General features: G+C 39.1%; 1 protein-coding gene across 5 annotated transcripts in view; it reads right to left on the bottom strand.

Moving 5' to 3' along the window:
- Positions 1-17,014, bottom strand: part of LOC133765477 (testican-3-like) — a 477,867-nt gene that overhangs the window by 143,322 nt on the left and 317,531 nt on the right. For all 5 annotated transcript variants that reach the window (XM_062199039.1, XM_062199040.1, XM_062199038.1 and 2 more), the window contains one exon: positions 4,846-4,960. In XM_062199039.1, the coding sequence (XP_062055023.1) occupies positions 4,846-4,960 (115 nt within the window). The remainder of the gene's footprint in view (positions 1-4,845; positions 4,961-17,014) is intronic.

The following is a 17,014-nucleotide window of genomic DNA, read 5'->3' as shown; positions in this document are numbered from 1 at the left end:
CCCATGCCTCTGGGGTTTCATTTTCTTTATTCTGTCTTGTCTTCTCTCACTCAGATTTATCAGATGAAATAGTTTAGGCTATCCTCCTTCTCTATGGCTGTCTCCAGTCAAATTCAACATTTCAAACTATCAGTGTGTGTGTGTGTGTGTGTGGTGGTGGTGGTATTTAGATGCATGTTGGAATGATGTTAAGAATCCTCCCTCTCCTGGTCCCTGTCCTGTTTTTCACTAATTTTATTGTCATCTAAGTTTATATACAGAGGATTAACTCCATTCTAGGTAAACAGTTCAATGCTTAGTAGCAGAAAGAAAAAGAAAAAATAAAGGAAGAAAAAAGAAAAACAGCAGCAACAACAACAACAACAACAAAAAACTGTTCCTCAACAGTCCAGACAAGGGCTGTTCAAAGTTACTGCATCTCAAAGGTGATTCTTCTGCTTTTTTGTCCCCCTTCCTCTTTTCCCTTCCTTCCTCCTCCTTCTTTTATTTTAGAAAATTACTTATCTATGGCCGGCACCGTGGCTCAACAGGCTAATCCTCCGCCTAGCGGTGCCAGCACACCGGGTTCTAGTCCCAGTCGGGGCACCGGATTCTGTCCCGGTTGTCCCTCTTCCAGGCCAGCTCTCTGCTATGGCCCGGGAGTGCAGTGGAGGATGGCCCAAGTGCTTGGGCCCTGCACCCCATGGGAGACCAGGATAAGTACTTGGCTCCTGCCTTTGGATCAGTGTGGTGCGCCGGCCGCGGCAGCCATTGGAGGGTGAACCAATGGCAAAGGAAGACCTTTCTGTCTCTCTCTCTCACTGTCCACTCTGCCTGTCAAAAAAAAAAAAAAAAGAAAAAGAAAAAAAAAGATACTTATCTTTAAAGAACCCAAGAATTATACATCTTTTTCAAGCTCTTAGACATAACTATGACATAAGAATATTCTCCACTTAATACACTGAAAGGAAGTGATTCTTGAGAACAAGTTTTACTATTCAATCTCATGAAACAACTCTTTGAGGACAGAGGTCCTGCATGGGAAGTTAGTACACAGTAACTCTTGTTTATTTAACAATTAACACTCTTATGTATTATCTCAGTGATCACCCAAGGCTCTTGACATGAACTGTGTAGGCTACAGAAGCCTTTTAGATCCACTAAGTCGACAAGGCCATAAGCAAAATGGGAGTTCTCTCTTCCCTTCAGAGAAAAGTAGACCCTTCCTTATTTAGTGGCTGCTTCTTTCCACTGAGGTCTCACCCACAGAGGTCCTTTATGTAGGACATTTTTTTGCCAGAGTGTCTTGGTTTTCCATGCCTGAAATGCTCCCTTAGGTTTTTCAACCAGACAAGAATGCCATAAGGGCTAATACTGAGGTCAGAGTGCTACTTAAAGCAATTGTCATTCTACGAGTCTGCTGTGTGGACTGATTCCCATAACATTAATAAAATTTTAAGAGATGAAATTAGATATATAAGACTTTAATAAGCACATATGGATTGCAAGACATCTGACCTGTTTTGTAATAAGGAAAATCAAATATGAAACAGAGTGAAAATTTCAACTAAAATAATATTCTGTATCACACTCATAAAATAAATATCCAAAGGGGATACTTTTGATTTGTGATATCTATAATGTCTGCTGTGCTTATATAACACCGTGATACAGACAGTTTTAGACATATCTCAGAAAGACTCCTTTAGTTTGAACTTACCAACTGCAACATAGTGCTTTCTAAATCTTTTCCAACTCTGTTGATATTTGGTTCTACAAGTCCATTCTAAGATTTAGAATTACAGGCCGGCGCCGTGGCTCAACAGGCTAATCCTCCGCCTTGCGGCGCCGGCACACCGGGTTCTAGTCCCGGTCGGGGCACCGATCCTGTCCCGGTTGCCCCTCTTCCAGGCCAGCTCTCTGCTGTGGCCAGGGAGTGCAGTGGAGGATGGCCCAAGTTTTTGGGCTCTGCACCCCATGGGAGACCAGGATAAGCACCTGGCTCCTGCCATCGGAACAGCGCAGTGTGCCGGCCGCAGCGCGCTACCGCGGCGGCCATTAGAGGGTGAACCAACGGCAAAAGGAAAACCTTTCTCTCTCTCTCTCTCTCTCTCTCACTGTCCACTCTACCTGTCAAAAATAAAAAAAAAAAGATTTAGAATTACATTTCAGATGAGTTTACACTATTTATATTCCAGGCTCACAATTATGAATCTCATATTTTCCTTGTCACTGCAGAAATATTAGGGACTTTTAAAAATCAGCTGAAATCATTCTTTGAATGAAGTTGACCTACCTTCTAAGTGATACCTATTGGTTTGTGATTGTACAATCTATTTCTTTAAGTGAAGAAAATAAGGAAAGAAAGAGGAAATCCACTAAAGTGACTCAGAAGTTAACAAATGAAGGATGGGTGTGTTTATGTAAAGTCAGAACCAGATGTTTTTTTTAATTTTGGACCCTTGAATGTAAATCTTTGGGCCAATTATGTAGATCCATAAGTGAACAAAATAGGAGAAAAGAGGAATTTTTTTATTTTTATTTTTTAATGGAAATCTATTCTATAAGCCTTATTTCAAGTAGTATAAAGGGTTCATGTCTGCTCTGCCCAGAGTGAAAATGTAGTATAGTGTCAAGTTGACATCAAACATAGGAAGCCAGAAGGACTTGGGAACTGTTTCATGCTTAGCAGTCTCTCCCTCACTTTTTGTGAACAGTGATGATATTAAAAGAAACTGTCTGTACTACAGAGAGTGCTGAAGACCAGTCAATGACAGCTGAAGGACTGGAACTGATATGGAGCTCAGTATTACATTTCCAATGTCCCTCGTCCTTTGGCACTGTATGGAAACAACATTCAACATTTTCTGTATTGTTTTTCCACTGCAGTTAGCAAAATCCTGTACTTGTTTTGCCCTGACAATCTGGCAGAGCAGGGCTAATTTAAATTCTTCTTGCCTCTCCTTCTACACACAATTGAACACAGATGATCTTTATCCCTTTGACATGACTTTAAGAAAAATTTCCTTCTTGACATCTTAATATAAACACTATACAGAGAATTTGAGTAACATGGAGCATAATTGCAATTCATTTACAAAGAATTCTCTTCTTAGATGCGGACTTTTGGTATTTAATGTGTATTGAGTTCCTTTTGCTTTTTGCTGATGATAATATGAATTGACACTACATCAAACAATCTTCTCATTGATAAGTCAATCTCAAAGCAGGAAATCCTATTAAAGGGAAATCTTACTGTAGGACTCTGCTGTATTAGATGTATATATACACAGTATGATTAATTCTCAAATGCTGTTCTTAATAGCATCCAAGGAAGATTATGGGCCATGGATATTGGACGTGATACCATTTATTTCACATCTAAGGTGATTTTCAGAGGAAAATGAATTCAACATGTCTCCAACTCCGTTGTGAAAATACAGTCAGCTGGAGAGAGAATGGGGAAGACACAAACATCAAGGAACCCTTTAGAAAAGAAGCTATACTTGGCTTCACCATGTAAAAAGAGGGCTGATTAACACATCCAAAGTGGTGCCAGAAGTCACTGTATGGGCAGTATTGAAGAGAACAGATTCTGGAGGCAATGATAGGAAATGCAGAAGGCACAGGGCTCTAACGCTGACCCTACAGAGGCGTGAGGCAGCAAAAGTGAGCTTCAGGAATGGAGCTCCTGGAAGGCAGCATGTTGCCCCTCTTCCAGCGCTCTGTGTCATTCTGCACGTGTTCTAACGTCTGAGCACTAACTCTGACCTTCACATCAATAAACCTACTTTTGTATGAAAAAGAAACTGGCTAGTTGCTTTATTAAAGGCAACACTGGAACATAATTTTATGTTAGATTTTCATGTGAAATATTACTTAATTGAGTAAAGACCAATATAGATGTCATAATAGAAGTTCAGAAGTTATATATACATTAAAATAGTCATTGTGGGACTGTAACATGGACCAGTAAGTATACCATGTTCAGAACAATACCTAGTGCACATTAAATCAATTTCATGCTAACTATGTATTTTCATTATTCACATTGTCTGGGAAACAAAGACAAAAATCAGTTATTCACATTAATAAGGGCGCTCCATAATAACGAGTGTCAGACATCATAAAACCAGATAAATTGCTGTAAATGTTTTGGGAATGGATTTTGACTGACAGAAACATCTATTTCCTACACTTTCTTTGTTAGAGCTGTGAAGGACTGAGAGTATAGCCATAAGGACATTTTATAAGGGTAAACAACATCTCAACTCTAAAAATATTATGTAAACTTTAGTAACTAATCAAAATCAAATTATATACAACCTGGATGTTAAATTATTTCATTATTTTATCAGATATTACATAAATAAAATAAAAATAGAAGCGATTTTAATTTACGAGATTATTTCATAGGGTATGACATACACACACACTTATATGGAGTACATACCTCTTTATTTAAAACTGTCAGTAATAATTGAGCAGTTTCACATCTAATCAAACTACTTTATCATTCAAAACTTAATTACAAATAATTTACCTTCTCCAAAATGAAAAGAATTGATCTAAAGCATGCACTCAGAGACATTAATAAAAGGTGTTGTTTTAGATTTCTTATATGTGGTAAGAACATAGGGATGAGGCATCCATGAGTTATAACCAAAATACATAAAAACCTACCTGAAAAATTATTTGCTGCAACAATTCAGGCTAAGGGGGAAAATCACCCGAACAAAATAATTATCATTCAGTATACATATAAAAGCAAACTTATTGCATATTTAATATCCAACTTTATCGCAAAGCATTTTACGAAGGGGACAATTTTATAAATAATTTTATACATAAATCATCATCACTTACCTCTCTTAACATTTCTGCTGGTACTCATGGACTTCCCTGATGGACATGGGCAATGTCCTTCGCATCTGACTGAGATCTGTTTCCCTAAGACACACGCCTGATATTCTAGTTTGCACTAAAGAAAAAGAGAATAAAAAAGTTGTAATTCAAATACACTTAGTCATAGCATTAGAATGCCAGGAAGTTATTTTGCATACAGCTTGAAAATTTTTTCTGCTGGATAATATATTCCCAATACTAAGGTGTCATTTTACACACTCACTATCTAGTGCTCTATTGAGGAGGCATTTGGCTTCAGTGTCATTTTGGTGAGTGTTCATGGAGAAATGTAATAGTCTCAAAATTTATTTCTAATGTGTCAGCTCTGTTATATACTGAGTACAAATTTTCAGAAGCAAACGTACAGAAGGTTGACGCACAGTTGGATAGTACAAAGGATCTTCCAATGGCCAATCGAAAATGCATGCTATAGGGGCTGGCGCTGCGGCGCAGCGGGTTAGCCCCCTGGCCTAAGGTGCTGGCATCCCATATGGGCGCCGGTTCGAGTCCTGGCTGCTCCTCTTCCGATCCAGCTCTCTGCTATGGCCTGGGAAAGCAGCAGAAGATGGCCCAAGTCCTTGGGCCCCTGCACCCACGTGGGAGACCCGGAGGAAGCTCCTGGCTCCTGGCTTTGGATAGGCACAGCTTCTTCAGCCGTTGTGGCCAACTGGGGAGTGAACCATCAAATGGAAGACCTTTCCCTCTCTCTACTTCTCCTCTCTCTGTGTAACTCTGACTTTCAAATAAAACAAATAAAAAAAGAAAAAAATAAAATGCATACTATACAAAACTATGGATAGATTTCCATTTTTTGCACCACAATAGACCTATATTTTGACTCAATTTTATGCACAATTTGCAAGCACCCTTGTACCACTCTTGAGCTCCCCTTTAAGTGCATTCTTGGGTTTTAGCTGCTTGAGCAGCAAGATTTATCTCTCTCAGTGGGCTCTAAGGTTTGGAGACAGAAACTATGCATTAGTGTTTGGTCAGTGACTTGTACATCATCAGTGGTTCATCATCTCACACTAGGCAAGTGATTCTAAAGTATGTACTTATGAATTGACATCATCTATGTTTACCTGTGGTTCCCAGCAAAGACACAATGCCCTTTCCCCCATACACTTCTGTATGAAATAAATACATAAAACCTTTCTATGAGTAAAGAACTCAGATTTATGTTATACTCTGTACTTGTACACGTTTCATATATATTTTTGTTAAGATGATCTTTTTACTGCCTCTCTAATCCTCACATACAAATGCTTTTTAATATGAGCTCCCAATAATTCTCACAAGGGGACAAATTATGCAGCCATAATACAATAGTTTAACACAAGATTGTTTCTATAAGGCTTAGAGGTTGCCTGACTTGTTGCATTACAAACATACAGCATAGCATATTTCTCTTCAGTGCTTGTACGGACTTAGAAATAGAAAGAATTCAGAATCATCTATGATTCTATGTCACACGTTACAGAAAACGAAAATGGGTAAAGAACAAATAGTCCCTCCTGAGTTTTAATCTTATGATGATCATTTCCTAAATGTCAAATTTATGGTTACTTTCCCAAAACTCTGTCTCAGTTTTTATATATAGTAATGTGTATAATACATAATTTCTAATAAAATCACGCAGTTTTTTCCCCATGTGAAACAGCTATCACATAAACCAAGTTCTCCACAGAAGTCAGTAAAAGGTGAATGGAATTAAAGCAAAAAAATAAAAAATTATACCCATAATTTTTTTTTCAGTTCAATTTTGTTTTGGTTTGGCTTGGTTTTCCTTGTAAACGTGACTGTAAAAGTTTAAGCCTGGGTATCTTTAATTTACTGTTAAGATAATATTTTCTAACTGCACATTTGACGTGATTTTTAAAAATGTGAACCTACTTCATTTTTAAAAAGCAATAATTATCTTCCTACTCTAAAAGAAATAGACCTTGCTAATTCTGAAGTAATAGGATTTCTTTAGTGGCTACCTCCATAATTTACTCAGAGCAAATTATGTTAAAATTGAATAGGGCAGACGTCCTGGCTCCAATCGACAAATGCATCAGTGACTAATTTAATTCAGCTTCAGCTGATACCAAGAAGTACCAAGTGCACCCAGTGACTAATCAGATTATTCACGTCTCCACAACATTTCATCTTGCCTTGTCCAATAACTCTTCAGTGGACAAGCAAAACTATGACTGTAAGAAATAATTAAAAATAAAGCACCTTGAATATGCTTGCAGTGGCTCTTCTGGAGGAACAAACTCTTTTAAATGTAACTGAATATTTCAATAATTGAAAAAAGGTTTTGTCATTCAAAATCACAATGAATTTAAAGTATAATTAAATATGCCAATTCTAATCAGAAGAAGAAATAAATGGTTCAGCAATTATGAGTGCTTTAATGAAAGCCAAGTGAGCTATATGAAACGTTGTGACAGCAAATTCAATATTCCTTACAGTAATTTCTGTTAACTTAATATTTCGGAATGCTATATATAGTCATATGAAATTCTGAGTCATGACATAATTTAAGAAAGTTCAAGAGCAGTTGTTAAGTGGTGTACAAATAAACCAGTCAATATTAATTAGAGTTAATGTTGTATTTTACCATTTGGAAATGCATTAGCTCCCTTCAAAGATGTATTATGACATACTTATTTACATTTTAAATGTAGTTTACTGTACAGTGATTTTTCAAAAACATAAAAGTCTTGCTAAGAGTTGAAAGAGTAGCAAACTTCCAGAGCCATTAGTTTATTAAAAAGAGGAACCATGTATCTGTAAGTTCAAAAGCTGATGAATCATTTTTCTTATTGCTGGACACTAAGAAATTAAAAGAACATAGTAATTTTTTTTTTTTTGACAGGCAGAGTGGACAGTGAGAGAGAGAGAGACAGAGAGAAAGGTCTTCCTTTTGCCGTTGGTTCACCCTCCAATGGCTGCCGCGGTAGCGCGCTGCGGCCGGCGCACCGCGCTGTTCCGATGGCAGGAGCCAGGTGCTTCTCCTGGTCTCCCATGGGGTGCAGGACCCAAGGACTTGGGCCATCCTCCACTGCACTCCCTAGCCACAGCAGAGAGCTGGCCTGGAAGAGGGGCAACCGGGACAGGATCGGTGCCCCAACCGGGACTAGAACCCGGTGTGCCGGCGCCGCAAGGCGGAGGATTAGCCTGTTGAGCCACGGCGCCGGCCATGAACATAGTAATTAAGAATATTTCATTGAATTTTCAGAAAAAATACCTCACCATGGCTAACTTTCTTTGGCATAATTATAATTTAAAAGTTTAAAGCTGTCTTTAAGATTCACATGATGTGATTAAATTATAGCTTTGCAAATGTGACTTTACAGATGAAACATTTTTCCTTCAGAATAAGTCTACTAAAGACCTTATTTCTCTGTGCATTTATTTGAGGTATAGCAGAATCAAATGAACAGTAAACACCCCCTGTGTGCATAATCACATGAACTTAGTTTACTGTGCTGAAAACTACTTATTTTTACTTAGTTATGAATTGATTTTAGAAAAAAAAAAACTTAAAGAATTTTACTTACAACTTATTAAAATACTAAAATGCTGCTTTCCAACTTTTTTAGCTACACATATTGATTGCATTTCTAATTAATAATGTTCAATTTACTTAATTATCACAAAGCTGAAATATTTATAAAGGTATAAGTGAACTAAAATACCACATAAAGGGCATCCTCATTAGTCTATAATCACCAAAAAATGCAAATAATGTAGAGAAAGACATGATGAATGCATCCAAAATTATCCAAGACTCTGAATATAGAGAAAATTTAACTTCAGAATGATTTTGACACTAGTCATGGAAACCTCTTTTATAATAACTTGTTTAATAACAGAATCAAAAAGCAAAAGGGTGATATTATTATGAGAGAGCCAGGTCAGTTAAACATTGGCACAGGCTGTTGACAACAGCTTTGAAGATGATGCTATGCAGTCTCCATGGCTGTGGTCGATGGCTTCCAACAAAGGCTCTCTCAGCTGGGGACAATTTTCCTCCTCTACCCATGGGCATTTGGAGACATTTCTGTTTGTCATAACTAGGGGGTGGAGTGGTTGTTGCTGATATCAACTAGTTAGAAACCAAACATGCCACTGCATACTTTACAATGCACAATGAAAGAATTATCTGGCACCAAATGTCAACCATGCCAAGATGGAAGGGCCAGCACTATGGCCTAGTGGATAAAGCTGCTGCCTGCAATGTGAGTATTCCATATGAGCTCCAGTTCCAGTCCTGGCTGCTCCACTTCCAATTCAGTTTCCTGCTAATGTGCCTGGGAAAGTACTAGAAATGGCCTGAGTCTTGTGGGAGACCTGGAAGAAGCTCTGGGCTCCTGACTTCAGACCTGCCCAACTACAGCCATTGCAGCCATTTTGGGGCTGATTCTGTGGGTGAAAGATGTCTCTCTTTGTCTCTCCCTCTCTGTAAACTCTGCCTTTCAAGTAAATAAAATAATAATAATCTTAACAACAACAACAACAACAACAACAAAAAACCAGTGCCAAGACATAGAAACCCTAAGTAGGCATCCGTTTACTGAAATACTGAAAGACAACGGAAGAATTGACTAAACTCTAAAGATTGACTGCATAATTCTGACTGCATAATTCCCTTAGGAAATTCTTGAGTAGTCACTAAAGCAAACCACATAAACTAAAAACAACACAAAATGCAAACGAGCTAAAACAAAATGCACTGAGGTATTACTGTGTGCCAAAATCCATGTTCTGCAGTCTTGATTCATTACTCTTTTGATCATAAAAATGATAGAAGTATTTTGCAGTCTTTTTTTTTACTAGTCTTTTTTTACTTGCTTAGAGAGTTTTGCAAAATACAAGCTGAAATGGGACTCAAGTCCTGTATAACTCCAATGCAGGACAAGTTTACAATTAGCAATAGGTAAGAAATATCAATAATGTTCTTTTTTTCTTATTGCAGCAACAAAAATTTTTATCCTAGTGAAAAAAACAAATAGGTAAATATGGAATATCATGAATTACATTAAAAATTCTGGATCAGTCACTAAAAGCACAGGAAATAATGTAAAAGCAGACAACTGGGACTTCATCAAACAGAAGTATTTTGTACAGTAAAGGAAACAATCAACAGAATGGATGGCACCTACAGAATGAGAGAAAATATTTTTACAAGCTACACATTTGGTAAAGGGTTAATATCCAGAATGTATAAAAGACTCAAAGAACTCAATGGCGGAAAAAAAAAATTAAAATGGACAAAAGAAGTAAACAGACATTTCTCAATGAAAGACACAAACAGCCAACGGAAACATGAAAAAAATATCAACAACACTATTCAGTAGGAAATGCAAACCAAAACCGCAATGAGATATCATCTCACTTCTGTAAGACTGGAAATTACCAAAAAGACAAAAGATAGCATGCATTGATTAGGGCGTGGAGAAAAGGCAACCCTTGCATATTACTAAATATAAATTACTATAGGTATTTTGGAAAACAGGATGGAGCTCCCTCAAAAAAAATAATAGAAGTACCATATGATTCAGCAATCTCACTTCAGGATATATATCCAAGGGAAATGAAATCCTTCTGTTGAAGAGATAGTTGCATCTAGCCACAATCTCCAGATAATGAAAACAATCTAAGTGTCTATCCAATGATGAATAGATAACGAAAATGTGGGATGTGCATATAATGGAATATTACTCAGCCACAAAAATGATGGAATCTTGCATTTGCAACAGAGTGGAACTGGAGATCATTATGTTATGTGAAATAGCCAAGCACAGAAAAACAAATATCACAAGATCCTATTCTTATGTGGAATCTAAAAAAAAAAATAGAAATTAAAAATATAATGGTAGTTACCAGGGGCTAGGGAGGAAAAGGAGAGGGAAAGGTTGGGAAAAGTTGATTACCTGGTACTAGCTTGGGATTTTAATGTACACTAGAGTGAAGTTAGACAATGTTAATATACTATATTTCTCTATAAAAACATTAGAAGATAGGATTTTAGATGTTCTCATTATAAAGAAATATTAAACACTTGAAAAGATAGGCATATTTACCCTGATTGGATATTACAAAGCATACACATGTAATGAAAAATCACCCAGTGCCCCATAAACATATGCAATTTTTATATGTTTGATAACATTTTACATAGAAATGTTGTGTTAGTATGTATCTTTAATGATAATATCAACCATCCAATAACACAGACATGATCTCAAAATGCTCACAGATGGAATTTTTTACATTCAACTATGGCTAATGCTTTCCCAAGCACATCTCTTCCACCTGGGACCTCCTGATCCCACTCTGGTATTTCTCATGCAAAGACAGCTAGAACAGGAAACAAACCTCAATGGAGCCTTAAATTGGGTCATTTATTCAACCACGATAGACCATTCATACAGACATAACAAAATCATAGCATTCATACAAAACAAGGAGACAGAGCAGCAACAACACCGAAATCTTCAGCACTAAACTCTGTGAAAACTGCACGTGTCATCAAGGATTAACACCTTGCTTATTTGAGGGGATTTTTCCTTTCCTCACCAGAAACTTTACTTCCAGAAACGTCCTTGTATGTTGCACAGTGTTATTTTGGAGCCCCTCCCCGCAAGGATAGTCATGTAGCATGAGGCAGGAAGAATCATTATTCTGCATTCTCCACTCTATGTGAGGAGAGAGAGGTGAACTCTTTAAGAGCCCCACTAGAGATCACAGCAAAGCTACAATGGGCAAAGAGCCACCTTAGTCCTGAGAATGGGAGAGCTGTCCATTCATGACATTTTTAGGTCTCATTGGCACATGAGTCAATGTCTCCCTTACACCTCAGACTTCAAGCTTCAGGCATCCAGGTCAGCACCTGCTGGCTAGGATGGATGAGCTGAAGTGAAGCTACCTAAACTGAGTGGGGAAAGGCGAATGAGGACATTTAAATTATTTCAGATCGACACTGTTGTCAATTAAGAGTAGCACCTTCCTTTAAAATAAAACTTATTGAGTAGGTATTTGGTACAGGGTTTAAGACACTGCTTGGGATGCCTACATTCCTTATCAGACTACCTGGTTTCAGATCCAGCTTTGCTTCCAATTCCAGTTTCTTACTATTGTGCAACCTCTGAGGCAACAAGTGATGGCTCAAGTAATTGACATCCTGCCCCTATGGGAAGACTCTGATTGGGTTCTAGCCTTGACCAGGCCTCGCCTGGGCTGTTGCCACATATAGGGAGTGAACTCCTTGATGATGCTCTTTGTATGTCTCTGTCACTGACATGTTCACACACATACACATTAAACAAAATGTAAAAACAAGTTTATAATAATTGATATAATACATACATAACATTAATAAAATTATTTTAATCTTACAATTATTTATATTTTCATTATTTTCCTTAGTATAGGGTATGGGCTTTGACAGATAACTCAGAGTTTTCCAGAAAGAAACTGATAAAACTAGAAGGTTACGATTCCACGTACTCTGAAAATGAGGATAACATTTTAGAATAAATTATTTTTACAGCTGTAAGTGGAAAAATCTTTTTTAAGAAAGAACTGTAGTGAGCAATAAGAGATGCACTTTAGAAGAATATACAAGAAGATGGAAGATGCAGGACAGGTTAAATATAGTTAACAAGAGAGAAGACACTGGGGACACAAAATGATAAATAATGACAATTACACAAACATGAAACTATTAAGCTGTGAAAGCTTGAGAATGCATTTCAACATACATGAAGCTTACATACTTAAATTTTTATATTAATAGTTTGAGAAAGCATACATCACAGGTACCTTCCTCATGTACTATGCCTAAGTACCATTAATTTATTTTGAAATATATACTCTTCCAGTTACGTTATCTGCTTAGTGTCAGTGGCCTCCACCCAATTTTGAAGTAGTGGCAGCAGATACACTTTGGGATGTGCTAAAAGAGAAACATGGAGAAGATCTAGTGTGATTAGCTTTGACATTGTGGCATAAACATGGAAGACTTAGTTTCTCCCACTGTATAAAATTTCCCCTTGAGTAGACTTGGGAAGTCTCCAGAACCTTGAAGTATGTACTATCGACTAATTTTGGGAAAACAAGTGCAAGTGATAACCTGGCCCATAACACACCCTTGGGAATGAAGGATTCTGGCCATGCAGGCTCATCGGAATGACTAAAGCAGCTTACTAGGGTGAGTTTCTGTAGGAAGTATGAGTGAAAAATGGAACAGGGATGACAGTAAAGTGAAGCAGATAGTGGAAGCAAACTAATTAATATTCCATTCAGAGGTTAAATATGTAAATAAACTATGGTTCCATGATACCCACAAACACAAACTTATAGCTGGAATCATTTCCATATATACATTTATATTCTACAAACATACATAAAATAATATGAGCTCATACTGATGCCTTCAATTCCAGTTTTGGGGTAAAACACTATGTCCTGTGTGTTACCAACCCCAGACGAGGACTCTACAAATCTCTGCCCATTGCATCTTAGTACTGGAGTCACCAAGGGAAACCTAACACTGTGTGAATCAACTCTTACTGACAGAGAAAAGAGACAGAGCAAGACCAGCCCCAGTGGAGTCCATGGATCCCCATGGCTAATGGGTCCTCTCTGGCAGCTGAACACCGAATAGCTGGTTTGCACCCCTCCCATGCTGCAGTAGAAAGACCTTGACCCTCCACTCCTCCATGGAATTTGGAATCTGAAACGCTGGGACACACCTGAAAGGCACTGAGCAGAATAAGGGAGTACTCACTGGGTCTGCCACAGGAACACTCTGTCCTTACCCAGAGCAGGCCCTGTGGGCTCTTCATTTCTTAGTTAGGGTATGTCCAAGTGTAAGGGCTCTTATGTGGCTGAGTGAGGGCTCAACTGTGCTCCCAAGACTGCCTTCCCAACATCACTCCAATGTCTCGAGACTCTTTCCAGCCTCCACTTTCCAGGTTCTAAGTACCTTCTCCAACAATGAGGAACCAATATTTGCTCAATGTGTCTTCTTACTTGCTCAACAGAACCAATCTCATGGCCTTCTTGGCTGTGTGTTTAGCATAGAAATTCCAGAAATTCCCTCACCAAAGAGCCCGTGTCATTAGACACAGGTGGGCACACTGCCAGAGCTAGGTCACAGGGCTCACCCTTCCCCTACTCTTCATCACGAGGGGGCTCCTTTGACTCCCTCTGAGGCAGAGATGCCAGGAGACGTAAGTCTTATTTCTATAGCTACATCAACTTCTAGAAAGGGGCACTAGACTCTCAGTTTCTTGGTGATATGTGATAGTGTTTCCCAGTAGAAACTGCACTATTTGTCCAGTAATTATTTTATTATATACCAGATGACTTCCAAAAGTTTGTAGGGAAAATGATGCAAAAATTTCATGGGGCTGGCACTTGGCACAGTGGGTTAACACCCTGGCCTGAAGCGCCAGAATCCTCTATGGACACTGGTTCAAGTTCTGGCTGCTCCATTCCCATGTAGCTCTCTGCTATGGCCTGGGAAAGCAGCAGAAGATGGCCCAAGTCCTTGGGCCCTTGCACCTGTGTGGGAGACCTGGAAGAAGCTCCTGGCTCCTGGCTTCAGATCGTCCCAGCTCTGCCCTTTGTGGCCAGTTGGGGAGTGAACCATTGGATGGAAGACCTCTCTCTCTGTGTGTGTGTAACTCTGACTTTCAAATAAAAAAAATAAATCTTTAAAAAATTCTTCAAAATCTCTGTGATCTCATTAAAGAACTTTAATAAGTTCATAAAATGCATATTTGGAAAAAACTGCATAGATTTTTAAAACATTGCACTAAAATATTTTTTAAATTTTTGTTCACAATTTTTGAAGCACCCCTACATACTTGATTAGAATTATTAGGTTTTCCAGATGAATTGTTAGTCATTATGTAGTAATCCTCTTCCACATCTACAACATTTTTGAAAATTGCATTTGATATTGTTACTCTATCATAAATTACAGTATTAAGAGACAGCTCCCTAAAGATCTCTAGTGCTTCTATACATTGAGGTAGCTTTTATTCCATTCTATTTTTTGTATGTAGGAAATACATTGGCAAGACAGAGAGTTTTCTTTGGAAGGACAGGGCAGCCTTGTTTGCTGCCCAGTTAACTGCATCAAAAAAAGACACTGTTTCTCAATGGGCAAACGTGGGGCAGGCTCATTTGTAGCTCACTATAAAATATCAGGATATCCTCCTCTCTCTGGCTTGGGGGTCTCCTGTGTTCTGTCAGCAACCATGAAACTGTGGCATCTTGCAAGTAAAGTTAAAGTCTTACGCCCTTCACAGTTCATGATCGTTTTTGGCACAGATGATGAAATGCTGGCTTTCTGGAAGTGAAAGGACACGAGTTCCATTGACCAGATTAGAAGATCTGAGAAGGTTCCAGTGAGGCCACAGTGAAAGCTTTCATGCACCCCATGAACAAGGTTGTGGAATGCTCATACATTGTTCTATGTTACTGAATGTTTCAAGCCTGAGCAGCAAGAAGTAGACTTGGCTCAAATGTCCAAATGTCCCCTGACAACAGAGCACATTTATCACCAAATCAACCCAATAAGAGGTTGACCAGCAAAGTATTTAATGAACTTTTCATTTTCCCTATGATCCACAAGCATCTGATACTGTTAAGCCTTGGATGAGGTTTTTTTTTTTTTTTAAGATTTATTTATTTATTTATTTATTTATTTATTTATTTATTTGAAAGGCAGAGTTACACAGAGGCTGAGGCAGAGAGAGAGAGGTCTTCCACCTGCTGGTTCACCCCCCAAATGGCCACAATGGCCAGAGCTGGGCTGATCCGAAGCCAGGAGCCTGGAACTTCTTCCAGGTCTCCCACGTGGGTGCAGCGGCCCAAGTCCTTGGACCATCTGTTGCTGCTTTCCCAGGCCATAAGCAGTAAACTGGATCAGAGGTGGAGCAGCTGGGGACTTGAACCAGTACCCTACGGGATGCCGGAACTGTAGGCAGTGGCTTTACCAGCCACCCACAGAGCCAGCCCTGGGATGAACTATTGAAAATAGACTCAAAAAGTTTTCCGACTTCACCTCCCTCTCCTCCACATGGTTCACACACCTTAAAAGCGAATCTGGTCATTGAAATGCTGTCTCCAGTGAGTAAGCATATCCCTCAACTGGTCTCGCAGGTAACGAACAGAAAGAAGGGAGGTTATATATACCAATTTCAAATATTCAAGGTTTCTCATTATTTCCCGTAGGAGCAGCCATAGGCTGTCTCTTTGTTGTACCCTCTGGATGTCAGCCTGTCCAAAATGGTCCCTGGAATTCATACTAAATTATGTGTCACACTGCCTACCTAGTCATCTGGTTGTAGTCCATATAGGGCAAATGGGACATGAATTGGCTTTTATTTTTGCAAAATTCCCCTGGTCTCCTGCCTCCAAGGAAATGTTTTGGTGTGGAGTTTAGTAATTGACCAGAACAGATGGAAATTTTTAGTTACTCACAGGGGTGGGGCACGTCCCAACAGCAAGCCACATAAATCCACAGAATCATTGGTTCTGGCCCTACTGATGAAGCCACAGGTGGGAACTGAAACCAGTAAATGATTTGGGAATGATGTTATCCAAATAGCCCTTGGCAGAAAAGGAGTTCTTCACATCGACTAAGGAGACCCATTAATATATATATATATATATATATATATATATATATATATATATTTTGGACAGGCAGAGTGGACAGTGAGAGAGAGAGACAGAGAGAAAGGTCTTCCTTTTCTGTTGGTTCACCCTGCAATGGCTGCTGCACCCAGCGCACCACGCTGATCCGAAGCCAGGAGCCAGGTGCTTTTCCTGGGCTCCCATGCAGATGCAGGGCCCAAGCACTTGGGCCATCCTCCACTGCACTCCCGGGCCACAGCAGAGAGCTGGCCTGGAAGAGGAGCAACCGGGACAGAATTGGTGCCCCGACAGGGACAAGAATCCAGGGTACCCGCGCCGCAGGCAGAGGATTAGCCTAGTGAGCCGCGGCGTCGGCTGGACCCATTAATACTTTGGTGATAGAGGAAGAACAACTACCAAGTACCGCTTGGAAGGGAACACTGTAGGCCATGGGAGGAAGGAGACAGCAAGAGACAGTACA

The sequence above is a fragment of the Lepus europaeus genome, chromosome 8 (genome assembly GCF_033115175.1).
Source record: "Lepus europaeus isolate LE1 chromosome 8, mLepTim1.pri, whole genome shotgun sequence".
Lineage (NCBI taxonomy): Eukaryota > Metazoa > Chordata > Mammalia > Lagomorpha > Leporidae > Lepus > Lepus europaeus.
The sequence above is the reverse complement of the archived record's forward strand: the minus strand, read 5'-3'. Positions and strand labels throughout refer to the sequence as shown.